Genomic DNA, 26233 nt, shown 5'->3' on the forward strand with positions numbered 1-26233 from the left:
TGCAAGAAAGGCGAGGTATGGGAGGGGAACCACAGTGAGAGAGTAGAAGTGGACGATTTGAGCCCTGAGGAGCACGTTTCCTCGTCCTGTGTGTCTTAGAAGTAGAGGCCTGTGACCTCCTGTTCCTGTGACAGTGGCCCTAGAGGGCTAAGAAACTTTCTTGTGACAGGCTTCTCCTGTCGGGGAGGAGCATCAGTGAGGGACCGCGGGGGAGTGTCAAGAACTTTCCGTTAAGTGCAGAGTCTGGTTCTGCCATTGATTTTTGTCTTAGTCTGAGTGTCTCTCGGGGATCCCAGTATCTAGAAGGGATCTAGAAGGGAATCTCTCACCCTCTTGTCTCCAACAGATTATCTGTTATTAGCCACTGAGATTTTTTTTCCCCTTATTTTTATTTAACAAACTTTATTAAACATTTGTGTGATATATAGTGGTAACAAGTACGTGTAGTTAACCTCACAGAACTTACAGTCAAGTGAAAAGATGTACAGTTTGATCGTAAGTTTTGGTGATGCTGTGAAGGTCAGGAAGAAGGTTCTGTGGAAAAGAATAATAGGAATGTGCTGGGAGTCCCCACAGTCACCCCCAAATTGAACCATTTGCTAGGAAGACTCTCAGCCATAGTGCTCATGGCTATGATTTATTACAGCAAATGGATATAAGGCACATCAGCAAGGGAGACGGTGCCTGGGGCGACGGCCATGGAAACCAGGTGTGAGCTTTGGGAGTCCTCCGCCAGGGGAGGACGGGGAGTCCTGCTGAATGTGCTTCTTTCCACCGCAGTGCCTTGTGATGCCTGCTGCCACTGCTGGGTCACTTCCGTCGTGTCCCACGCGTCCTCTGTGCAGCCCCGTAGACTGTAGCCCGCCAGGCTCCGCTGTCCCTGGGACTCTCCAGCAAGAATACTGGAGTGTTTGGCCATTCCCTTCTCCAGGGGATCTTCCCGACCCAGGGATCAAACCCGTGTCTCTCATGTCTCCTGCACTGGCAAGCGGGTTCTTCACCACTAGCGCCCCCTGGGAAGCTCGTGATGATCCCTGGCAACTATTTACCAGAGCAGCTCACCTGAGCCTGGGCATTCAGGGTTCCCTACTGGTAGTCAGTGGTGTTGGCACCCTTTGCCTAGCAGGTACCAGTTCCAGACTCGCAGCAGGAAAGCAGGTTGGCTCAGCAAAAACAACATTGTTGGTGTAAACAGTTTAGGCTCAGTGAACCATTCTTAGGAACTGCAAAAGACGCCCCCTCCAAATCCACGTTTCCAGACACCAGCCAAGCATGTGTCTTGTGAGCAGGCCTCTCTAGGATGGCAGTCTCAGGCCTGGTGTTTATTCTTTTCTAAACAGGTGTATCATTTTAGATAGGGTGTACTAGATTTTTATTAGAATTGAAATATAGGCTCATAAAAATTCAAATAGTTTAGAAATATATAAAATAGAAGTATTCTCTCCCACTCCTGACCTACCTTTTCATGCATTCCCACTCTGATAATACAAGCATCCTGGTACATCTTTTTAAAATTGAAATGAATGGCATTATATACAGTCCTCTCTCATTTTTCACTTACCATTATCTCTTGACCACTTTTCATATGAGTACATATCCACTTCTTTTCCTTTTTTAAACAATTGTTGGTATTTTGCTAACTCAAATAACACTGCAAGGAATGCCCTTTACATATATCTTTGCTTGCTTGTATAGTTGTGTCTGCCTGTAAATTATTAGAAATGGAATTGACAGTTCAAAGAGTATGCACTTCAAATGTCTAGCAGCATTGCTAAATTGGAGTGTAAAATAGTTCTGTGATCTACTCTTAAAAGGTTTGTTGTTCTTGTTTAGTCACTAAGCTGTCAGACTTTCTGCAACCCCATGGACTGTAACCTATCAGGCTCCTCTGTCCATGGGATTTCCCAGGCAAGAATACTGGAGTGGGTTGCCATTTGCTTCCTCCAGAGGATCTTCTCCACCCCAGGGAGCAAGCTCACGTCTCCTGCATTGCAGGCAGATTCTTTACTGCTGAGCTACCAGGGAAGCCCACTCTTAAAAGGTACCAACTCCCTTCTCTTCACTGTCCACCTACCACAACTCTAGCCTTCCCCTTCACCAGCTAACATTTCTAAAGAAACCAAAGACCTTGTTGCCAGGCCCTCCTGCTCCCATCCCAGCAAACCCTCAGAGATGCTGTGATGATGACCAACAGCCCTTAACGATTGAACTGAGAGGGGCTCCCAGGCTCCCCGACCCCAGTAGGTGGAGAGCTGAGAATGCTCCACCCTGGACTCCTTCCAGCCCATTTCAGACATCCCAGGAGATGGAAAACAGAGATCAACAGTATGTCACTATAAACCTACAGATGGGATCTCCGCAGACTACAGCTGCCAATCAGAGCGATTAGAAATGTGCTTTAAATCATTCGGACAGGTGGACACCACTGGCAGCGTCTGTTGTTGTAGCATTTTTAAAGCTCATAGTTCACTGAGCCTCTATCATTTTCTTTAAATTTTTTTTCACAGCAGTCCCACAGAGTTTATGTTTCTAGGATACACTTAAAGCAGAGAGAAAAATAAAAGACCTGGAAAGATACAAGCCTATGGTATCCAGTTAATGCCCACCTTTTTACTGGTTTTCTTCTCACTAAGCATAACTCTTACATCTGGTAGGCAAATTCATGGTTTTACTTAAAGTATTTTTATTTGGAGAGAGACCTATTAGCTTTTTCCTTTTGTGTGGCATCCCTGGTAAGAAATGAACAAATCAGTGTGAAAAACTAGTCAGGATGGGGTGGAAGATAACCACGAACCCTGCCAGCCAAAAGGCTGTTGAAGAGCTCCCACCAAGAGCAGTGAAATAAAACGGTGTTAATGAGAATGTAATTAGTAAAGCCAGTTATGCTGCCTAAGAGGCTATAATACAGCTAATTGCTTCCTCAGCTATCAGAAAGCTATAAATAGAGATTTAAGTAGAGAGATGCCTCTTTTAAAACATGACTTCAGGTTAACAGACTGATTTGTTTTAGATTCTAAAGATGGAGGGTTTTCCTTCTTAGTGTTTATTGTAAAAAGTGATAAAATTTATAAATCAGGGTGGGGGGAATCTTGAAGGGATGATTTTTTCTTCTGGAGATTCCCTATTCCAGGGCCCCACAGAGTTCAGGTCAGAGAGCTGGGCAGTGGGTCCAGGGTACATGCCGGTAGGTGCTGGAAAGCAAGGGCCATTCTGGGCCGTGTTCCCAGGCAGACCCTGCTGGTACCGTTTCCACAGCATCCACGTGGACGGGATCTCAAGACCAGTGTGGTCCTGAGGCCAGGCAGACCATATGAGCCCAGACTGCCTACCTTGGGCTGCGACTGTCTCTGAGGTCCAAGAGTCAGGATGCTCTGACAAGGTCCAAACACCATCTCCCCCCGTCCCCCCACGTCTCCTTGCTCCCTCAGCTTCAGCGCATCAAGGGTGACGACTCATGCATTCCATTGCTTTCTACACGGCTAGCTTCCTTCCAGGGTACACACGCGTTTCATTTTGAGCAAGCACATTTGCTTTACATTTTTAAAAAGTTGTTATATAATAGCTTTTGAGTCATCATACTATGTAACATTAGCTTTGAAGTGTTTTTGGAGGCCTTCCTGTTTAAAATCAGTTTCTGCTGGTAGTTATAAAGCCTCCCCCAATACTTAGAATAAATAGATAACTGTGTAAGATAGAACTTTAGTCAGGAAAACATGATCGTTCTTGGCAATACAGGAAGGTCCTGCTTCTTGAAAAAAAAGTGCTGAGACTTTTCCTCCAAATACCCTTTAAAACCCCTTTAAACAGAGTCAGTTCAGTTCAGTTGCTCAGTCGTGTCCGACTCTTTGTGACCCCATGGACTGCAGCAGCCAGGCCTCCTGTCCATCGTTAACTCCCAGAGTTTACTCAAACTCATGTCCATTGAGTCGGTGATGCCATCCAACCATCTCATCCTCTGTTGTCCCCTTCTCCTCCTGCCTTCAATCTTTCCCAGCATCAGAGTCTTTTCAGATGAGTCAGTTATTCACATCAGGTGGTCAAAGTATTGGAGTTTCAGCTTCAGCATCAGTCCTTCCAATGAATATTAAACAGGGTATTTCTTACCTAAAAGTTCAAAAATTGCTTCCACCTGGAGGGTAGCATTTACCATATATAAGAATTGATGGAAAAGAAAATGTGTTTGTTTTTATGTTTACAGCCAGAGCTTCTAAAGATAAGACTCGAAGCTAGAGATTCCAATCAAATGGTTATTGTAGTGTGTCTTATTTTAGTATCACATGTCTGCTTTCAAGAAAAGATAGTGTTCATATAAACAGAAGTGAATAGCTGTGATTTCCAAGGTAACGGCTATGTATATACCTGTAATTGACATTTTTCTTAAACCCTCAAGTGGTCTTTAGAAAGTGTTTTCATATTTCTTTTAATCCCTTTTCAAACAGATCTGCCTCAGGCTTTTAAAATCTATATATAGACTTGAGTAGCAGAGAACACCAAAGTCAGTGCCTGCCGACACTGAAATAAGTGACATGCAGTATCAGGGAAGTGCTTGGTTTGTTTGAAGGTTTTATCTCAGTATTTTCAAGATTGAAGGGAGCAGGTTTTTAGAAAGGCCCAGGTGGATCCTGTTTCTGAGGACTGCCCTAAGGTGAATTATAGTGCTTCCATTCCTGGGCGGTCAGCTGGTAAATAGACTTTCTGGTTGTTTGAAAAGCAGAACTGGAGTTAGTTAATTAAAAACAACAACAAAACACAACTCTCTCTCACTCAGAAATGTGTTCGTTTTACATGAATCCATTTTCAAACAAGAGCTTGGTAACTACTTTTCGTTGAGACTTGGGTTTGTCTACAGTTGGGACACTCCGGGCACAAGGAGGTCCCTGTCTGGCCCAGTCCCTTGTCCTGGGGAATGGGTTGGGGGTGGGGTGGTGCGGGATTTGCCTGGTCTTTTACTGTTGCCTGCAGCCTGAGGTTAATTGAGGTACCTCTTGGTCATTCCATCTTGTGGTTAAACTAGATGTCTCTGTGTGTTCACTGAGTTTGTAACGTCAGTTCTGAATAGAACATAGAGCCCACCCCTCCCCTCTAGTGTTAAGGTCCCAACACACTCATCTTCTCTGTCCCAGAGACCCGACCACTTCCAAATGCAGTCTCGATAGCCGGGACCTAACAACGAAAACATCGCTTTTATTTTATTTATTTTTTCATCGCTTTTAAAATACAGTACAAATGCTCCAGGCTTGGTTGTGTTTGTTCCTCAATTACGGCGCAGTGCCTGCGTAGATTAAAATCTGCCTTGAACAGAAGTTTTCATTTTTTGTTCTTAACTTATAAATCCTTTAATATATCAAATAAATAAAAGGCATCACTTTTCTGATGGCAGCAGGAGAAAGGGGCTTAAATTTTAAAATACTCTTATTATTGCATTCAATTTCAGAGTTCCTTCTGTGATTCTGATACGAGCTCCAGACCTCAGAAGTTACAGATTTTTCACAAAAAAAGCTACTATTAATGATTTCTATAAATTAGACTTTTCCAACGGTATAGTCATACTGTTGGTAACTTCTACCAAGACCCAAACATCTTGGAAGTCCACTTCTGAAAGTATGTGAATTAGAATAATTTAATCAGTTTGGTATTGTTCGGACTTGGCAGATGGAATCACTGATGTCTTAAGAATGTGAACCTGGCTTCAGACTCCCATCAGTCATTTCCTTGCAGACACTTCTAGGCGCCTTTCTGACTGGGCCCATGACCCTTTCTCACGTGTGCCTTGGCTCTCTGGCACCGGTTTACAGAGGCCCCATGCCTGGACTGACCTCTCCCACCTCCATCAGCCCCTCTATTCCTGCCACTGCCCCTGTTCTCAGTTAATATGTGTGATGGTGGCTCTTTGCCGTAGACAGTGAGGACCAACAAGTCTGTAAACAAGGGGTTACTGGTATGTTTTGGATGTAGAGAAAACTCTAAAACTGGCTGTGGGGTAGAGCATGTTTGCAGAAGGATATGCCCAGAGGTGGGCACTAAGGTTTGTAGATGACTACAGTGACCCAGAAGAGCACTCAGGTGGGCCTGAACTGGGACAGGGGCATTCTGGTTGATCGAGAAAGGATGCTGAGGCTTAACCGTGGACAGACTAGGTGATTGGGATGAGAGGTAGGGTGGTGGCAGGATCTCTAATCTAAACCTGGGAAGACAGCTGGTGGTAGTGCTTTGGGCTGTGTTGAACTCGGAGCTTCCAGTGGAACACCAAGAGTGAGGAGGAGGGTATTGAGCAGAGGGTTGGAACTGTGGATCGCCGTCGTGGAAGATCGAGATGGAGAGAGGGGCTTGAAGGGGATAGTTGAAGCCACGGGCACAAAGGACACTGTCCAGGGAATGAGTGTTAGAAGAGTTAAATGGCGACCATGTGGTTTTGGGGAATCTGCAACTCAGAGGAGAGAAGTACAGGAAGGTGGAGCGGTGAAAGGTGCTGGAAGAGAACACAGTGGGGAAAGCGGGCAGCAGGCAGGAGGAAAGTGGCGCGTGATGGAACAACATGCGTGGTGGCTTATGTTATAGCAAAGTGATAACGTATTATCTGAGCGGGAGGGGCACTGAGATCAGATTTCAGAGCCCCCAGAAGGCAGACTCGGACATTCAGAATTAGCAGGAGGAGATGGGAGACACCATTTTAATGGGAGTTATGGGAAGAAAGGTGCATGGATATGAGGAGGAAGAGCCTGGAGACTGAGCACAAGTGTTTGAGCCTCGTTCGGATGGGAGTGGCTCAGGGTTAGAGGGCGGGGCCCGGCTGCTCCTTTTGTCCCCTCCCCACCCGCAGGCACATGGTAGTTGCCTTCCAACCCTTGATCCTGTCCCGAGCATCTACTTCCCCAAGGGATGCTGGCACGACCAGTGCCTTGAGAGCTGGGACTGTGTCCCACCTGCCCCGTGCCTGGCCTGACCTTCACCCCAGTGTACACAGCGCGTTAACAGAGAGGTTATCTTACCTAGTCTCATAGCAACTCCATATAGCGAGTCTGTCCTTATCCCCATTTTACTGATGAAGAAATTAAGGCTTAAGTTAAATAACTTTACAAGATGCAGTAATAATAAGTGTGGAAAATTTTAAACAGCTTTATTAGACCATAGCTTCCTTCTACCACTCCAGAAGGGAAAGAAGTTTTGCCCATCTTTGTAGGTGAAGGTTATGTAAGATTGCCTGGGGAAATTGCTTTTTTCCCTTCCTTTCTTTAAAATATAATTCTTATACCCCAAGTTGACCCCAACTTATACCCCAAGTTGAAGTGTATAATTCAGCAGTTTGAGTATAGTCACCACAGCCATTACCATGGTAAATTCAAGAATATTTTCGTTACTCCAAGGAGAAACTCTGTTCCCATTAGCAGTCATTCCACTTTCCCCATTTCCTCAGCCCCCTGGCCAACTCTAAACTACCTTCTGTCCCTGGACATTTCTAGTAAGTGGAATCACACACTGTGTGGTCTGCTGTGTCTGACTTTTTCACTTGGTGTGTTTCCAAGGTCCAGGCAGGTTTTAGCATGAACGAGGATTTCATTCCTTTACACTGTTGAGCAATATTCTGTTGTGTGTATACATCACATTCTGTTTATCCATTCAGCAGTTGATGGGCGTTTGGATTGTTTCTGCTTTGTAGCTACTAGGAATGATGCTGCCACAGACACTGGTGTGCAAGCGTTTGTGTGGACATGTGTCTCCAGTTCCCTCTGGCGTGTCTTGGAAGGCCACTTGGAAAGAGTGCAAGCAGCATAAAGTCCAAGAGCTCTTGTTCTCCATCTTCTTCCTCTGTTTGTTTCTAGTTCCCGCTGGTGGCTGACTTGTTCCATGATGGCAAAGACTCTGCTCCCACCGCCACCGCTTCTTCCAAGATCAACATTCGCTCCTCCAGACCCCCTGTGAAAGCCTCCAACAAGGAGCACAAGAAAACCGTGGGTTACCAGGTTAGCCCCCAGGCCCTGGAGCTGTGGAGCCTGGCACGTGAGGCAAGACTGCCTCTCTGGAGATGAAGGACAGAGGGGCAGAGTCAGAGGGGGGCCCGAGTGGCCTCAGTAACCACATCTCCAGCCCCAGCCTGGTCCTTCTGTGCCCTTTGAAGAAGGAAGGTGCAAAACCTTCACTAGAGGGAACTGGAAAGGGAGAGAGGGGAGGACTCCAGCCCCACGTTGAGTGTCTGATCCCTGTCAGGGGGGACTACATTGCAGGACCACAGACACCTGAGGGTGAGCCTGGAGGGCTAGGGGTGCAGTCTGGGAGAGCGGGATCAATAGCCTTGGGACCTGAAATTGAGAAACGGCTCCTGCTGTGGGCCTTGACGTCCAGCATGTCTCCCAGGAGAGCAGAGTGCCTGCTGAGCCACTGACCCTCATGCTTTGGTAGATGCCTGCTCTGGGTGCGTCTTGTGAGGCAGTAACTGCCAGCATGCCACCTGGGCACCCTGTATCAGGGCTGCAGGGCCTCCAGCCACGTGACGATCCCTCTCACACTCTTGGCCCTTGCTCGCCTCATCTCATCTGATCAGGGTGCTGAGTGAAACGCACCCAGAAGGTCTTTCCCCAGGTGCGTTGCAGAGCCTGTTGCTGGGATGCGGGAGGGTCTGGGGGTTGGCCACGCAGCCCAGCAGCGTCAGAGCTGGAGTCTGCCCCCAGGTCCCTGAGGGTCTCCCTGCCCTGCGTTAAAACAGTAATGAAGCGATAAGAGCATTGACAGCTCCCACCCCCAGTCTAGGGGTGCTCCTGGACGTTCGTGATTCACCACGAAAGGCTGAGGAGGAGTAGGTCACAGGGCGCTGACCTCTGTCTCCCCAGTTCCGCTCCTCCCTGCATCTGCTCATGGAGACACTGAACGCCACGACACCGCACTATGTCCGCTGCATCAAGCCCAACGACGAGAAGCTGCCCTTCCAGTGAGTGTCGCCTCGAAGGTCAGGGGCATGGGGCAGGCACAGCCCCGCGGGTCTGTGGTCCTCGGCGGGATGAGTGGCGGGTCCTGCAGCCCCGCCCCCCACCCCGGTGGTTTATGTGCCGAGTATGGACCCCAGCTGTCTGCTGTTTGGAGAACTGGGGGCCGTGAAGGGCCAGCTCCCCGATCTCACATTGCTTATAGTGATGGTTAGGGTGCCCACGAATCAGAGAGCTGGTTAGAAGTGTGCCGTTAAATGGGGACGTGAGTGTATCTCACAGCAGCTGCTCCGTTCAGAGATGGGAGTGGTCAGGGAGGAAACGTAACCTCACGTGGTGCATCGAGTGATGAGACGTGCAGACGGTCCCGTGTCTCACACCCCTCTCTTCTGGGCCTCCAGAACCATCCACACTTGCTCACTTTCCCCTCTCTGAGACCCACATTCTGCCACTACTCCTACCTTGACATTTTCCTTCCATTTCTGTCCCCACTCATATGGTTTGCTGCTGCTGCTGTGCAGTCACTCAGTCATGTCCGGCTCTTTGTGACTCCGTGGACTGCAGCACGCCAGGCTTCCCTGTGCTTCACCATCTCCTGGAGTTTGCTCAAACTCAGATCCATTGAGACAGTGATGCCAACCAACTGTGGTTGACCTCACCCCAATCTGACTTTTCAGCAAAGATTCTTTGGCATCTCTGTCGTCTCTGGGTTGTGCCGGAGTCTGCTGTGACTTTGTTGGCCTCCTCACACTGAACATGTCTGAAACCAGACTCATCCTCCCCGCCCCCCAGAATGGTTCCTGTTTATTTGGTCTCTGTCACAGTAAATGGCATAAGCATTTCCTGACATCTCATCCACCCACCAAACTTGGCTCTTCCAAACCAGAAACCTAAGGGTCCCTCTGGACCAGCACCGTCTAGTACAACCTTCTGCCGTGATGGAATTGTTTGGTAAATCTGCAGTGATCTACATGGTCACACATGCCTACTGAGTTCTTGCAGTGTGGCTGGGGTGACTGAGACAGCGGAGTCTTATTTTCATTTTAGTTACTTACAGGTGGCTAGTGGCTTCCATATTGGGCAGCAGGGCCCTTACTCCCTAGGATCCAATCATGGTCAAAGTCCTGTGGAGTCCACCTGACAGTCTCTCCCACCGTCTCCCATGTCCCTTCCTGCCACCTTGGCCCTGTCTCAGCGTCTCTCCATTTCTTGCCTGGAGTGCTGCCCTGCGCCTGCAGAATGCTCTCTCACTCACCCTGCGGCCTTTCCTCCTGCTCCCCTGAGCCTTCACACATGCTCTTCTCCCCCTAGCCAAAGGAGGTACATTTTTCCATTTTCAAGCAATTCCTTCCCATCTTTCTGATTTCCTTTTTGGTCCTGGCATAATTTCTTTCTGTGAAATAATTTATTTTGGCAACTCTGACTCTCAGGATGAATATCTGAACTGCCTTCTGCATTTCATATTGGTTAATAAAGCTTGACTTCCACTCTCAGGGGCCTCGTCCTGGAAAAGGTTGGGAAGACAGTGTCGAATCAGCCTCCTCGGGAGCCGGCTGACTGTCCACTCTTCTCCTTTCCTCCAAGTTCCCGAGACATGCTCAGGAAATCCCCCTGTGTGGATCTGTTTACCAGACGCCTCCAGAAAAAGAGAGGCTGTTAGGAAAGCAGCGGGTGTGAAAGATGTAGATTACGTGTGAAGGACACGAGTGGCGCGCTGGGCCCGGGAGCGGAGCGTGTGGGGCTGCCACCAGCTCTGCCCACAGCCGGCCTGACCTTGGGTGATGCATCTATCAGAACTTGGTGCCCACCGTGTGCCGAGTTCTCATGCTGAGTCTCTCCTCCCACGTGAGAGAAGCCCCTGGGGACTCTCAAAGGGACATGCGAGTCCTAACAGCCCACTTTTCTAGGAGACTCCTTTACCTTCAGGACCAAAGTCTTCCTCCCAGTAGAGTGGGGGAGGTTACAGAACCAAGTCAGAAAGCCTGCGTTCTCAGCTACCACTTGTTTGGCTCATCCCAAGCGAGGCCCTCGCCGTCTTCGTTTCATTTCCCCATCTGTTAATTGTAGCTAAAAAAAAAAAAAAAAAGTTATCCTGATGAAAGACTTCAGTGAGATAATGAGGATTATTTATGACCAGTATAAAAATTTATGTCATGAAAATCTGTGATGTTATTGATAATTCTGGAAACAAAGTGCTGTATCCCTCCTCCCCCTCCCCTAAAGCCGGGTTTTCTCAGCCTCAGCACTGTGGGCATTTGGGCCAAGTAATGGTTTTCTGCAGGGCTGTCCCATGCACTGGAGGAGATGTAGCAGCTTCCCTGGCCTCTGCCCCCTAGATGCCAGTGACACCCCCACCTCTGTGACAACTAACAGCATCTTTTAACGTTAATGTTCCTTGGCGGCAAAATTTTCCCCAGTGGAGACTGCTGCCCTGCACTAAATGCTTCTATTTGATAAAAAGTCTTTCCTTCTGCTTCTTCCTTTGTTCAGAAGCCATCTCTCCAGGGCACTGGGCTAGGACAGTGGAATCACGATGAATAAAGACATAGTCTCCTTCTTAAGGAGTTGTCAGCCCCAGATAGCTGGTGACAGCCTAAGAGTGACTGTCAATGGGTCTGTGGGAACGCAGCAATAAAGAGGCGAGAGAACAGGAAGTGTCCAGGGAGGAGGTGGCCCCGGGCAGGTGTGATCCTCTGAAGTGGGGATCATCGTCGGAGCAATCGACCAGGTTTCCTGAAGGCCAGTGGGCTGGTCTCAGCAGTGGGTGGTCCTGAGTGCCTCAGGGTCCCGCGTGCACCTGCCCAGCACCGCAGAGCCCCAGGCAGTAGGTGGGAGCCTGCAGCCTTTTAGGCGGCAGATGACTGCGGAGGTGGAGCCAGGTCCCCACGTCCTTGAAGGGGGCTCACTCTGCGTCCACCTACAGCCGAGCTTCAGAACAGCCAGAAAGAAAAAGAACATTTATTCCTCATCCTGAATCATGGTGATTGATTCAGGGTCAGCTTAATTCTTTCTCCCTGAAGACTCCCTGATTACCCCCAGCCAACCCCAGCATCCTTCCCTCCAGTTTCTTTCAGTATTTTTACCACGTATATCACATAGTGCCTTGTGGTTTAATCAATCCCTGGGTAGGAAAGATCCCCTGGAGAAGGGCATGGTTACCCACTCCAGTATTCTTGCCTGGAGAATTCCACAGACAGAGGAGCCTGGTGGGCTACAGTCCGTGGAGTCACAGAGAGTCAGACGCGACTGAGTGAATAACACTTGCATTTGCAGTTCGCTACCTCTATACACGTCTCCCCCCTCCAAGTGCGGATACTTGAGAAAATCCAGACCACGTCTGACTTTTTACTCCAGTGTCCTACTCAGTATAGGTGTTAGAATAAAAATGGGGTTTTCAGTACTAAACTTAGCACTTTAGGGCGGGTGAGTTGCTGAAGTCATGGCTTGTATCTCTAAAGACAAGAAGATAAAGTTCTTTATCTGTGTGATTCTTGGGCAGCTCTCATGACAGCAGCTCATGGCATGTGTGACCTTGTATGTTGTGCCAGCCGCTGTTCTCACTGCTTTTGTGGGCTGTTACACTTACTCTTCACACTCACCCTCTAAAAGGGACACTTCCACTCTCCCCACCTTAGAGAGGAGGATACTGCTGTACAAGGAGGTGTGTTACTTGCCCCAAATCACACATGCAGCTGTAAGTGACCACGTCATGATTCACACCCAGGTCTGCGTGGCCTGAAACTCCCCTTTTTAACTTGGGAGCCAACTCATGCTCGAGGTGCTAAGTGTATATGATTTGGCCACTGAGTTAAGACAGATGCCCCTGTCTATAGAAATAATAAGGGAAGGCTCTGCAGTTGTTCAGTCGCTCAGTCATATCCAACTCTGCAACCCCATGGACTGCAGCATGCCAGGCTTCCCTGTCTTTCACTATGTCCCAGAGTTTGCTCAAACTTAAATCCGTCGAGTCGATGATGCCATCCAACCATCTCATCCTCTGTTGTCCCCTTCTCCTGCCTTCAGTCTTTCCCATCATCAGTGTCTTTTCCAGTGAGTTGGCTCTTCTCATCAGGTGGCCAAAGTATTGGAGCTTCAGTTTCAGCATCAGCCCTTCCAATGAATATTCAGGATTGCTTTCCTTTAGGATTGACTGGTTTGATCACCTTGCAGTCCAAGGAACTGTCAAGAGTCTTCTCCAGCACCACAGTTTGAAAGCATCAATTCTTTGGCACTCAGCCTTCTCTGTGGTCCAACTCTCACATCCATACATGACTATTGGAAAAACCATAGCTTTGACTATATGGACCTTTGTTAACAAAGTGATGTCTCTGCTTTTTAATACACTGTCTGGGCTCTGCAGAGGAGGCAGGAATGAGCTTGGGAGGGTGGACAGAGTGCAGGGGGGCAAATAAGAGGAGCAGTCCGGGTGAGGGTGAGAATGCGCACAGAACGGAGACGGCTCAGCTGCTGCCCGTCTGTCTTCTAGCCTGCACTTGGCCCCTGGCCTTGAGCTCCCAGGCGTGCAATGCCTGTACCTCCGTGCAGGAAGGGGTGGTCTCTCTCTCTCTCCCCTGTTCTGTTTCTTTGCCGCTATGGCCTCTCATTGCTTGTCTTGTGTTTTGCAGTTTTAACCCAAAGAGAGCAGTGCAGCAGCTCCGAGCCTGCGGCGTGTTGGAGACCATCCGGATCAGCGCGGCTGGCTACCCATCCAGGTACCGCACCCCCTGGGGCCCGCCTCCCCAGGGGACCCCCTTATGCACTGTCAGCCAGAGACAGAGCCTCCAAAAACGCTCCCCAACGCTGAGCACTCAAGCGGGGAGCCGACAGACAAGAGAATCTCAGTTTGTCCTAGAAGTATGGGTGTCAAGAGTAACATCCTCCTGGACAGCTTTTCAGATTTCAGCTTGGCGTTGGTCTGGGCGGCGAGCTGGTCAGCCCTCCAAGCAGCAGAGCCTCCAAAATCCTTTTTCCTGTCAGTCCTCTAGGCGTGATTCTTTAACTCAGCTACATGCTGAAGTTCTCAGCATCGAGGGAGAACAAAACGCCCCGTAATGTGTTTTGCTGCTCTGAGAAGGGCTTTGTGCTGGACGTGTTGACCCCCTGGGGCCCTGTCTGAGATCACCCAGGGCCCTTGTATGGCCGAGAGGCAGGACGTGTCCTTGACGCACCGGTTTTCTCTCCAGGTGGTCCTACCATGACTTCTTCAACCGGTATCGGGTGCTGGTCAAGAAGAGAGACCTTGCCAACTCAGACAAAAAGGCCATCTGCAGGTCTGTGCTGGAGAGCCTCATCAAGGTGAGCTGGGCACAGCCCTGACTCCAGCTCCAGGCGCGGTGCCCTGGGATTTGGGGTGGGGTGTTAACTGCCTTAGTGGTCCTCACCCCTCTTACCGAAACTGTCATCTGAGATGTTCATCCGTTTTCCTGCATCAATGACTGTAAAGGAAAAGCCCCTTTTCCACCTGCCTGGAGACATTCCCAGCCTTTCCCACATAACAGGTTCCGTAGAAAATGAAATTGTTTATACAGTGCCCTAGGGGTCATGATAAGGCCCCAAGCTGCTGGCCCCGATCCCTGCGCTCCCCAAAGCCCGGGCTCCTCCGCTCGGTCTGCCTGCTGGCGCCAGTGAACCTGCGGGGCTCTGATCCGGAGCCCAATGCCGGGGCTCTGATCCGGAGCCCAAGCACGGTGGCCTGGAAGCCAGCCGAGGGGGAAATACCCGCGCCTCCCGTGTCTTCCCCATCGCAGAGCCAGCCTCAGGCCAAACCTCATGCTTGTTTTAAATAAGACAGTGGATTTCATTTTATCTGAAACAACCTGAACTCGGCAGCTGACGCTTGGGGCTGGAGAATGACAGCCGAGCTCTTGGGGGTCTTTGATGAGGGGCAGATCCCTGTGTGTTTCTTGGTTTTAGAGTATTCAGGGATTACAGCAGAGTATGGTACTTAATGATCTCAATAAATGGTTAGATTACATTGAGAATCTTCCTTTCAGAAGGGAAGAGAATTGCATCAACTTAAAAAAAAATTAAGTATCATATTGTTAGGAAAATCTGTTCATTTGGAGTATAGTTCATTGCCAGATGACCAAGTTTAAAATCGTAAGTTATTTTGTAAAAGTGACACAGTCACCCTCTGAGCACAATGTTGTCTTAGCAGCTCAAGACTGTAGCTATAGACAGTACAGAATGCTGGGCTAAACGTTCCGTAGAGAAACGAGGGTGGCAGTCTTCTTAACTGAAGGTTGCCTTTGGTCCGTTGGACTCTGGTTAATTGAGGTTTGTGCTGTGGAACATCTGCCAGTATCTACATTTCAACGTCTCTTTCTACATGGGTGAGAAAAATGTGTTCTGGGTCGGCTGAACCCTGGGTGAAAGGGAGCGTCAGGCGTCTTCCTCCTCTGTTGGCACCGGGAGCTGGCCTGTTTGTGTGGTCAAGTCTCTCAGCAGCCCGCTCAGCCCTGGGTCTAGCTCCTGCTTTCCCCGGGGCCATAGTTCCACTCTTCCTCTCCCTTCCCTGGTTTCCCCACGCTTCCAGTGGAACTGTTGCTCCCCACGCAGAAGGCGATCTGGAGGGGCCCCAGATCAGACCAGCTGACTCAGCGTCCCCCACCGCACTCCCCTCCAGCCGGCAGGACCGAGGGCCGCCGTGCGGACCCGCTCCTTGATGCACTCGGGCCTCTGGTTCGACATCCCCCAGCTTGCATGCTGACCCCGCCCTCCTGCCTTCCTCAGTCCAGCAGTCTCTGAGCCCCTGGTGTGCTGTCCTGTGCTCGAGCTGTCTTTCCTCTCTTGCAGAGGACGGCCTTTGCATTGACACTCCCCCTAAGTTATGAGCCCTGAGCCTGACACATAGATGTCACTCACCAGGCATTTATGGAATGCATGAATGAACCAGTGAATCCCCTAAAGTATGTGAATAAGTGCTGTTTCCTCTGCCTGGAGTGCTTTCCCCACCTTTGTCGTGTCTGGCCACGTTCTTGCCTTCTGAACTGAGCTCTAAAGTGCTTTCTGATCCATGAAGCCCGTTCCTGGCTCCCCCAGATGGAGTTAGTCACTGGCCAACACTTCTCCACTTCTGTCTTCCATTATTGCGTTTCTCCCCTTGTATTGTAGTTAGGGGCTTGTTTGTCATTTCACCAGACTGTGGAACAACTGAATGGCCAGGGTCTCACTGTCGTCGTGTTCCCGGCACAGCCACTGGACATCACAGGAGCTCGAGTTTGTGCAGGTGGCTGCTTGGGTGACAGATGAGCTTGTCCCGATGAAACCTGCCACCAGTGGCTCACAGTCCCTGAGCCTTAGTACAAGTCAGATGTTTTTCTGTTTCACACACTCCATTTCATTTTCACGCTGCCTTAAGAGAAAGACACAAACATGACCCCCATTGCACAGATGAGGAAACTGAGGCAAAAACAGCTGATACACATGGCCCAAAGTGACTCAGGAGCCCCCACAACCTAAACCACGTCACCACTGAATCAGTCTGATTGATCAGTCAGTGTCACGGTGCGTAATTGCCGTTCCTAGACAGGAGTGGGTTTCCCTGGTGGCTCAGACGGGAGAGTGTGCCTGCGATGCAGCAGACCTGGGTTTGATCCCTGGGTCGGGGAGATCACCCGGAGAAGGGAATGGCCACCCACTCCAGTTTTCTTGCTTGGAGAATCCCAGGGACGGAGGAAGGGGCCTGACCGACTACAGTCCATGGGGTCACAAAGAGACAGGGCTGAGCGTCTAACACTCTTCCACTTTTCAGACGTAATAGGGCTCAATGCTTCAGGACTCCCTTGGAAACCTTCTCTGTCTCTTCCCTTTGGGGGACATGCGGGGGCGCACCTTCTGGTCACTAGTGCTGCTAGTACTCCTGCTAAGTGACCTGAGCCTTTAAGCGGTTGAGACTTGGCAAAGTCATCCGTTATACTAGAAGGGCACAGGCCAGCTCCCTGCACTTTCCGGGAAAGTACTAAGTAATACTAGGGCAGAGTGATTAGGAGAGAAGCCGTGATGAAGGGGCGTGTAGGCCTGGCAGCAGGCTGTTCGTCCAGGGGCAGCCAGGCGCGGGGGCTGAATCGTGAGGTTGCTCAGGAGTGGTGGTCTCCTGTGAGGAGTGTAGGAATCCCTCCATCATTAGCTTGAACGTGTTTTTTCTTTAACTCCACAAATGGGTATTGAGTTCTTGAATTCTTCCTATGTACTACCTTAGAGTGGTCAGTGAGAGTTACAAAGGAGCCGACTAGGGGGGCCCTGCCCCCCAGGACTGACGGTCATCTAGTGTAGTTACAGACGTCACTGGCCATCAGGAAAACCTGAACCTGCATCCCGACAGTGAAGGAGTGGATTAACGAGCTTCTGCTGGGAACCCAGGGAGCGTGAGGAGATACATATGAGAGGAGTGTGAAGAGGAGGTGGTCCTACAAATGGGCATGATGCGATAAAGAGACCTCTGGCCGAGGAGTCCTGGGTCTTGGGTTCTATTCCTTGATGTTTTCAGTGAGACCTTTGGCAAGTCACCTCAACATGCTCGGCACCTGTGCCATAAGAGAGTGGCTTGGGATGGGCTGCTAAGATTTCTTCCTATCCCCTCGGTCTCTGATTATCAGAGAGGGGTTCTCAGGAGATGACCTCTGATCAGTATGTGGAAAGTATGGTCAGTTCTAGGGGTCAGAGAAAGCAGATGTCTGGGCGAGGAGGCGTGTCACCATCAGGCCCATGGTGACAGGCGCACCGCTGGAGCCTTCAGAGAAATCCTCCTCCATACAAATGGTGGCTCTGCAGACCAGCCTGCCATTTCCCTGGTGGTTTCTTCCAGGATAGGAACTGGAGCCAGTGTACCATGGCCCCAGGGATACAACAGGCACTGCCCCGCCCCCCAGGCCATGACTCTGCTGAAGACCTAGTAGCCAGGCTTGTCCCCAAACTGTGAGGGTTGAGTCGCCAACCCGTCCTCACTGAGGAGTCTCCCCAGCTGGGTGATGATGAAGGCCAGGCCTCAGGCATCTCAAAGCTGCCCCGCCCAGCCCAGCCTTGGTTCCTCCTGGCATGAGCTGAGGCCCAAAGCAGAGGCAGGAATGAGAACCAGGCATGCAGCTCGCTCCTCCGTGCCTCGCCAGCACCCCAGCCATAGAAGGGACCGTCAGCAACGGCCCGGCTGGCTGCTGTGTCCCCAGCTCAGCCCCGGCGCAGGCCGCCTGGCTTACCTGTGCGTGGAACCCGGTTCCTGTTGGCTGTACAGGGCTTGGCCATGACGAGTGTCGACTCAGCATGGTTTCAGAGCCGCTGGTCAACATGAAATATATATTTGTGTGTTTTCCTTACACCTTGGCTCATTATCTCCTTCTTATAATGGTCTTCATGCTCAGTGAGCAAAATTAGATGATGTGTGTTTACAAAGAGCACTCAGTTATCATGGGCCACCTACTGAGTACTGTGCTGTAGCCCAGGCCTGTCCACACACACACGCACACACACGCATGCACACACACACACATGCACGCACACGCACGCACACACACACACACACACGCATGCACGCATACACACACACTGCTGGGTCATCTTCGCTTGTCCACTAGGGCAAACATGGAAAGGGCCCCTAATTTTAACCTAAGTACATGTCGCTAAAGACAGTCACCATCTGTCTGAAGAAATAGTTCACAGCATAGTTAGACACCAAATAGAATGTACTTGGGGGTTATTCGCAATGTATGTATAATTTCCCACACCTGCCTGCTTTCACTCCATTCAGGTCTTTGCTTGAACAGCCCCTCCATTGAGATGCCTTCCTCCTTTAGCCTATTCAGCATCTGCATCCCATCCTCCAGCCCTCTTACTATGTTTCATGCACTCCATCTCATCTTCACACTGCCTTTAGAGAAAGATACAAACATGACCCCGGTTGCACAGATGAGGAAACTGAGGCATAAAGAGCTGATATAAACTGCCCAAAGTGACTCAGGAGCCCCCACAACCTAAATCACATCACCACCGAGTCAGTCTTATTGATTAATCGATGTCACTGTGTGTAAATGTCACGGTGCACAAACCTCATGGAGCTTTGTTGTCTTCATAACCCTCAGCACTGCCTGAAATGTGCTGTGTCCTTGTCTGCTTGCCCAGATGCCCTCGCTGTGATGCCAGCTGCTGGCGGGCAGGCCTGCTTCTTACCACTGTGCTCGGTGTCTGAGCAGCAGTAGGGACGGGTCGGCGTCGGTTACACACCGACTCTTCAGCGGTTGTTTAAGGAGCCAGGGGCGCGTGAGACCCAGCAGGGAAATCGTGCAGGGGAGCGACTGGGGCGATGGGGTGCGTTCCTTTGCCGCTCACGGGTGATGAACCAGCTCCCCTCCCTGCCTCGTCAAGGATCCTGACAAGTTCCAGTTTGGCCGCACCAAGATCTTCTTCCGGGCCGGCCAGGTGGCCTACCTGGAGAAGCTTCGGGCTGACAAGTTCCGGGCGGCCACCATCATGATCCAGAAAGCCGTGCGGGGCTGGCTGCAGAAGGTGAAGTACCGCAGGTTGAAGGGAGCCACCTTAACTCTGCAGAGGTACTGCCGAGGATACCTAGCCCGCAGGTGAGCTGGGGCACACCTGAGCTAGTGGTCGGTGCGGTGGGGTGCAGGGGATGGGTGGGGGGTGGTGGGCAGGCCTGGCTCTGAGCTGACTGGCCTCAATCAGCCCTTGTGGGTAGAGCGCCGTCCTCCGGGGCCCTGTCTATATCCAGCTTTCCCCCAGCAGCCGGGCCCCTCTCTCCTCCCCGTCTCACCTGAGCCAGTAGGTCTAGTTCCCAGGTCTCCTGTCTCCCCCAGTCTGTCCCCACCCACCAGTGCTAGCTTAGGACTGGCTGGTTTTACAGCCAAACCTCCGTTTGCCCTTTGCTTAAACACTTAAATAAAACAATCCTCTTTCCGCAAGAGAGATGAATTCAGCCTTTCTCTCACAGGTAAAGTACACTCAGCTTCATGACTTATGCCACCAATTTCAGAATCCCTTAGGAGTTTGGTTAGGGCTGAATGAAAAGGCCGGGGGAGGTCCCTTCTATGAGCTGTTGCACTCAGCCAGCACGGGGAGAGGGAGGGGGAGACTTGTCTGACCACAAGCAGCTCCCTTGGGGCAAAGCCTGATGCCAGTGGGCTGCCCTGCCCCAGCCCAGCACCACACAAAAGAGGCTACTTTGTTGAAAACATCCCCTCCTAGTGATGTCGTTGGGTTGCTGAAGCGCTGAATCAGTATGAGCGTCACCATGGAGATGGGCATAGAGGACACCCCCATCCCTTGCCGTGAGACCCACCCCCCAGCCTTTACATGGGTCATCAGATTTTGGACCCAGCCCTGGTTCAACATTAGTGACCTCTGCACATTGCAGTTTTCTTGAAGAAGTGACAGTAATCTCTAGGACGCCTTGCATTTGGAGGCCTAAGTTTCATAAGTGACTCCTCAGGCCTCTCTGCTTGAATATCGAAACAAGCCCAGAGCAGGCACCCACTGTACTGTAAAGTTAGAAGATTGCTCCGGCTCCCCCTCATGTCCTTGTTATAAGCTGTTTATCCAAGCAGAACCAGAGATGATGAATACTGTTAATTACCTGTGAACGGTTGAGAGGTGGTCTCTAGAACGAAAGCTACAGAAATGAGAGAGTTGTCAGTGGTATCCACACTAAGTTGTCATCCACAGTTAGGGCGTTGCCGAACACCCTGGGGCACAGGACTCTGTCCTGGGTAGTGGGATGGCCCGCGTTCTCCCTGCAGGGAGTTTGTATTCTAGAGAGAGTGTTCAGGGAGAGCTGCCAGGAGTCAGACTCATTTAAGCAAGCAGAGCAGGGCTGAGTGAGTTACCACCCACTCCAGAGTTGCGCTAGATGACGTCCAAGGTCCTTTCTAGCTTTTAATATTCTTAGTCTCTCGTTGAGCACTTGTTATGGGTCTGACACCAAACAGAGCCCTTGCAGGGGCTAAAAAGTGTTGGACTGACTTTATGTCTGCCTTGAGGGGTGAGACGGGGAATGTAGAAATTAAACAGAGGGAAGTAGATGCCCATGTGCAGTGCATCCCTGGCAGAAAGGCTGAGAGGTGAGAAAGTAAAGAGAGGTCTCCACAGGCCTGAGAAGGTGACGTTCATTCAGCAGATACTTCCCATGCGCTGCCGTGCCAGGCCCTATACTAGATGTAGGGGTACAAGGATGCTAAGACCCAGCCCCTGACCCCTCCGAGCCCGGTGAGGTCCAGGGACAGACCCGAGCGTGAACACGTGATGTTCTTGAGGGCTGCCCAGGTTATAGGAGAGGCTTTGTGGGTCGGGGAATGGACGGATGAGGATCAGAGTTGATCAGACTTTGAGTTGTAAATATGTGGCAAGAGTTTTTGGACAAGGTAGAGGAAGCCAGTTCTGTTCTAAGCTGTGTCTCAAGGCCGGTAACGGTGACACAAGTTGGCCTAGCCAGCAGGTGACCAGGCAGGGCCGAGGGGAAAGGGTTTGTGTTCACAAAGGGCCCACCGCTCTCTCCCTCCCCAGACTGGCCAAGCATCTGCGGAGGACCTGGGCGGCCGTGGTGCTCCAGAAGCAATACCGCATGCAGAGGGCCCGCCGGGCCTACCAGAGGGTCCGCAGGGCCGCCGTCATCATCCAGGCCTTCGCTCGGGGCATGTTTGTGCGGAGAATCTTCCACCAGGTGTGTAGCCGCCCCTGGGGACTCAGGCTGTGGACTCGGCCCTGAGCAGCAGCAGATGGCTTGGCACCAACCTTAGCACTTGTTGGGCACTTCTCACTGTTTTCTAAGGAATTTTGCAACTCTGCTCCCACCGAATCCTGACTGAAGTCTCATGAGGCACAGTGACTCAGGGTTCACCAGAGAGACAGAAGCCACAGGAGATGCATGTGTCCGTGTGGATAAGGTTTATTATGAGGAACTGACACATGTAGGTATGAAGGCTGAGCAGTTCTTGATGTATCATGTACACACTGGAGACTCAAGAAACCCAGGGGAGTAACTCTCCCGGAGTCTGAAGGCCTGAGGACCAGGCAGTCATGGTACAGTCCCAGTCCAAGGGCAAGAGGGCTGAAATGGTAAGGAATCTGCCTGCAATGCAGGAGACTCTGGTTCGATCCCTGGGTCAGGAAGACCCCCTGGAGAAGGGAATGGCAACCCACTCTAGTATTCTTGCCTGGAGAATCCCATGGACAGAGGAGCCTGGCATGCTACAGTCCTTGGGGTCACAAAGAGTCAGACACAACTGAGCGACTAACACTTTCATTCATTCTGCAAACATTTATTTTGCAGGGCATTATAGTGAGGACATTGATGATGCTTTAATTTTCTGAGTGGTTTTTTAACTATAGGAAAAAAGAAAGACCAAATTACAAGCCAAGTTAACTGTAAACCAGTAACCCAGTTGACAATCCCACACAACCGTCTCACTTCGCCTCCAGCTTACTGGCACCAGGAGCGGATCCACATCTGTTGAATGGGGGGCTATCAGCTGGATGATCTTTAAGCCCCTCTGAGGTTTTTTTTTTTTTAGACTGTGGTTTCCTAGTGAGTTAAAAAATTAGAAATGAGGGTTTGACAGCTGCCACCGGACTTAGTTGCAACTTGTTCGTAAGACAGGCGGCCACCAAAGCCTCAAGTCATAGGGCAGGGGTAGCTCGCCGACCTTGGCTCTCGCCTCCTGCGAGCTGTGCACGAGCCCCTGGCTCCCGAGGTGCAGCGCAGACCCACCAGGTGTGTGCTTGTCCCCTGCTAGGTCCTCAGGGAGCACAAGGCCACCGTCATCCAGAAGCACGTGCGGGGCTGGATGGCTCGAAGGCGCTTCCAGCGGCTGCGGGGTGCGGCCGTTGTCATCCAGTGCGGCTTCCGGAGGCTCAAGGCCAAGCAGGCGCTGAAGGCCCTCAGGATCGAAGCGCGCTCCGCGGAGCACCTGAAGCGTCTCAATGTGGGCATGGAGAACAAGATTGTCCAGCTGCAGCGGAAGATCGATGACCAGGTCAGTGTCTCCACTCCCACCTGGGGGTTGGGGCCGGGGCGAGACTCCATGGGCATGTTTGAGAGAGACCCACCGCTTCCCCCGGGGAGCTCTCAATTGATCCCCATGCAGCTTCACGAGGCCATTATACGGGTAATCGAAGTGTGGATCTGGAGCATCAAACACTTGGCCAAGATCACAGAATTAGGAAGTGCTAGAACCAGCACTCCAACCCCGGTCTGCCTGATCCTGCAGCCATAACGAGGATGATGTTGGTTTCTTAACCCCAAATGTCACTAGAGAGTCAGTCCTTTCCTGCATCGTGGCTAAAATGGGTTTCCAGAGTTGAAAGCAGGCTCCTTGGGCTTGTGGGGTGTTAGTGACCTCAGGGCCAGGCTCCTGCAATGCCTAGAGGGTTTCTGGTGCCTCCTGAGAAAGAAAAGGCGAGGACGGAGGGAAGGAAGGGGGTGAACGTGCCCGGTGCAAGGGATGGAGAAAGAGAGAGTTGGCATTGCCTTGGCAGTCACTGGTTTTATTGTATCTAATCTACGCTAGGCACTTTTTAAAGCTTCTCATGATCCCAGTAGGGCAAGAAAATAAATGAGCCATTTTACACCTAAACCAGCTGCCCTAAATAGGAACCCCAAAGTAGTCAGATGTTACTGCCTCTCTGTTCTTGCAAAAAAAGACCAACCTTCTGGAGAAGGGACTGTCACCCTGGGTGTTTATCTCTGTGTGAGTCCCACGGGAGTCTCATTTGGCTCGGCTCCCTGGTGGAGAAGTGAGACAGAAAGCTCGCACAGGGTTGGCCCGCAGTGATAGGTCAGGTCAGGGAGGAAGACACAACTGCTCAGAGCATCGGGAGTAGACAGGAAAAATGGCTCTCTGGGCTCAGCCATGTGGAAAACACAGGCGCACGGCGGACCTGTATTATTGCTCTCATCGCCATGATTCTTATTACTCTATGGCTATTGACGACTGGCTGGGAAAGACATTCGCATAGTCAAAGTGCCCCCATTAACTTTCTGAGCGAACAGTGTGGTCCGAGGAAGGAGCAGGCTTTGCGAGCACCATTGTTCCGTGCGTGGAGCCTCGTGTACTGGCCGCCTCTTCCAGCCATCAGTCCCTGTGTTGTCATTGCTGATTTTCGAAGTTAACTCAAGAGGTTAAAAATAAATCTAGTATTTTACACTCCACGTGCTGGAACATCAAAGAGAAGCAGATTTAAAAGACCTGTTTTTAAAAAGAGCTTTTTGCCTTAAGCTTCCTACTTGGCAAATATCTATGAGCAGTGGCTGGTGTTACCCTCCCTGGGCAGGGTGCCCTGTGTGCAGTGGGTGAGGAGAGAAGGCAGGGAGGGGGGAGTTAGGTTTTGTTTTCATATGTCCCTCCCCATGTTGCTCAATTGTGTGCCAGGCACTCTCCTCACGTGTTAAGTCATTTAATCCTCACCACACCCTGTAAGATTTAACGTTATTCCCATTTTAATCTGAGGCACAGAGAGACCGAGTAGTCTACGAGGTCGCAAAGCTAGGAAGTGGCATGGTTAAGATTGAAACTTGGCAATTTGGTTCCGGAGAATGTTCTGCCACCTCCAGCCAAATTTGGGGATATCTGCATATTAGGAGATTCTTCAGACATGTGAGAATTCCTCAGTCCAGGGAAGACGCTTAGCTTTGTTCTGAGTTCATTCTCGTGGAGAATGTCATCCTTGGACCAGCCAGTGTTTTGTAGTGGAGTGTGGGACCTGGTGTCAAAGAAGATGCTTGGCTCTCTGTCTTGAGAGGAGTCATAAACAACCTGTGGAACCAGGACGTTAGAATCTCGTTGTATTGCAGCCTCTTAGAAGGTGGGGCTCACCTTTTGTAAGCGAATGGGTTTCTGTTTTGTGTGTAATGCCTGGAGACAACTCAGGAGGCTGCTCCCCAACACACACAGATTCTTAGCCAGGAGGATAGGAGACACGCATGCCAGGAACGACATAGGTGAAAACATCCCCAAGTGTTTGGCAGAGTGGCCTGAGATCATGGACTCAGTCCCAGCTGGATGGAAGCCTGAGTCCTGTCTCAGTTATACTTGCCGCCAGAGCTGACAGCTAGAGATTATGGCCAAATCTCTAACTGGGCCTTGAGTTCCTTGGAGGCTGCTGCTGCTGCCAAGTTGCTTCAGTCGTGTCCGACTCTGTGCGACCCCATAGATGGCAGCCCACCAGGCTCCCCCGTCCCTGGGATTCTCCAGGCAAGAACAGTGGAGTGGGTTGCCATTTCCTTCTCCAATGCATCAAAGTGAAAAGTGAAAGTGAAGCCTTGCTCAGTCGTGTCCCACTCTTCGCGACCCCATGGACTGCAGCCTACCAGGCTCCTCCATCCATGGGATTTTCCAGGCAAGAGTACTGGAGTGGGTTGCCATTGCCTTCTCCAAGATCTTTAACTTCTAACTCAAAAATTCACTGATCCCATAAAGTGGTTCTCAACTCCAGGCTGCACTGTAGAATCACCAGGGGGCGCTTTTTAAAAAAGCGTCCCCACTGCCAAGAAGACAGCAAAGGAGGAAACTGCAGGCTAAAACCAGGGTGAGGTTAGGGCCCAAAAGTCAGGTCGAAGGTTTTGTGCACACAGCTGAAGAGACGATGTCAACTTGGCACCAAGTTCCCAAGCAAACAGGAAGAAGGAAATAGGATAACTTGAGAGCTACGGAAAGCGTTTAGAAGGGTTGGTGCTGTCCATGGTGCTGAGACACTTTTCTGAGGGTGTTCATAACCTGTGATGTAATAAGCTACAGCCTTCACAGTATCCTTCAGCAGTAAGTGCAGTGATAGCTCCTGGGACGGTTTCTTGCAGTGTCCCTGGTGTAGGCCTGTGGTGTGACATTTTTCAGCCCAAAATGGTATAATCTATGAACTTGACTCTTATCAGTTTGTCTTTATTCAAGCATATGTACAGTGAGATGGCCAGTTGAGCTTACAGTTTTGGGTTGTTTTTTTTTTTAATGAGGGTCAAGTTCCTTAGATCTTTATAAGGCTATATTAAACTATATTTTAATGGAAAAAATATGACACAAATGTATGGATTCAGTCAGTAGTCTTTTCAATCAATTTGATTCAGTATACTTCATATGCATTTGGTTAAATTAAAGTAGTTAATATTTTATGAGTCATGTACATCTGAAAAATTGTAGGGGCAAGTCACAGCTTTATGGCCTTCTATGCCTCAGTTTTTTCAACTGTGAAATAGGTGTATTAGTTAGCCTTGATTAGTAGGTGTATTAATCAGGAGTTGGTGATGGACAGGGAAGCCTGGCATGCTGCAGTCCATGGGGCTGCAAAGAGTTGGACATGACTGAATGACTGAACTGAACTGAATC

At 50.4% G+C, this 26233-nt stretch overlaps 1 protein-coding gene across 1 annotated transcript in view; it reads left to right on the forward strand.

The window, feature by feature from the left end:
* MYO5B (myosin VB) overlaps positions 1 to 26233 on the forward strand; it is a 200438-nt gene that overhangs the window by 113067 nt on the left and 61138 nt on the right. Inside the window, exons 15-21 of the mRNA XM_010849816.1 lie at positions 7821 to 7961; positions 8826 to 8923; positions 13544 to 13630; positions 14102 to 14213; positions 19275 to 19486; positions 21423 to 21579; positions 22652 to 22891. Of these exons, the coding sequence (XP_010848118.1) occupies positions 7821 to 7961; positions 8826 to 8923; positions 13544 to 13630; positions 14102 to 14213; positions 19275 to 19486; positions 21423 to 21579; positions 22652 to 22891 (1047 nt within the window). The remainder of the gene's footprint in view (positions 1 to 7820; positions 7962 to 8825; positions 8924 to 13543; positions 13631 to 14101; positions 14214 to 19274; positions 19487 to 21422; positions 21580 to 22651; positions 22892 to 26233) is intronic.

Source organism: Bison bison, unplaced genomic scaffold, assembly GCF_000754665.1.
Source record: "Bison bison bison isolate TAMUID 2011002044 unplaced genomic scaffold, Bison_UMD1.0 scf7180017864287, whole genome shotgun sequence".
In the NCBI taxonomy this organism is placed as follows: Eukaryota; Metazoa; Chordata; class Mammalia; order Artiodactyla; family Bovidae; genus Bison; species Bison bison.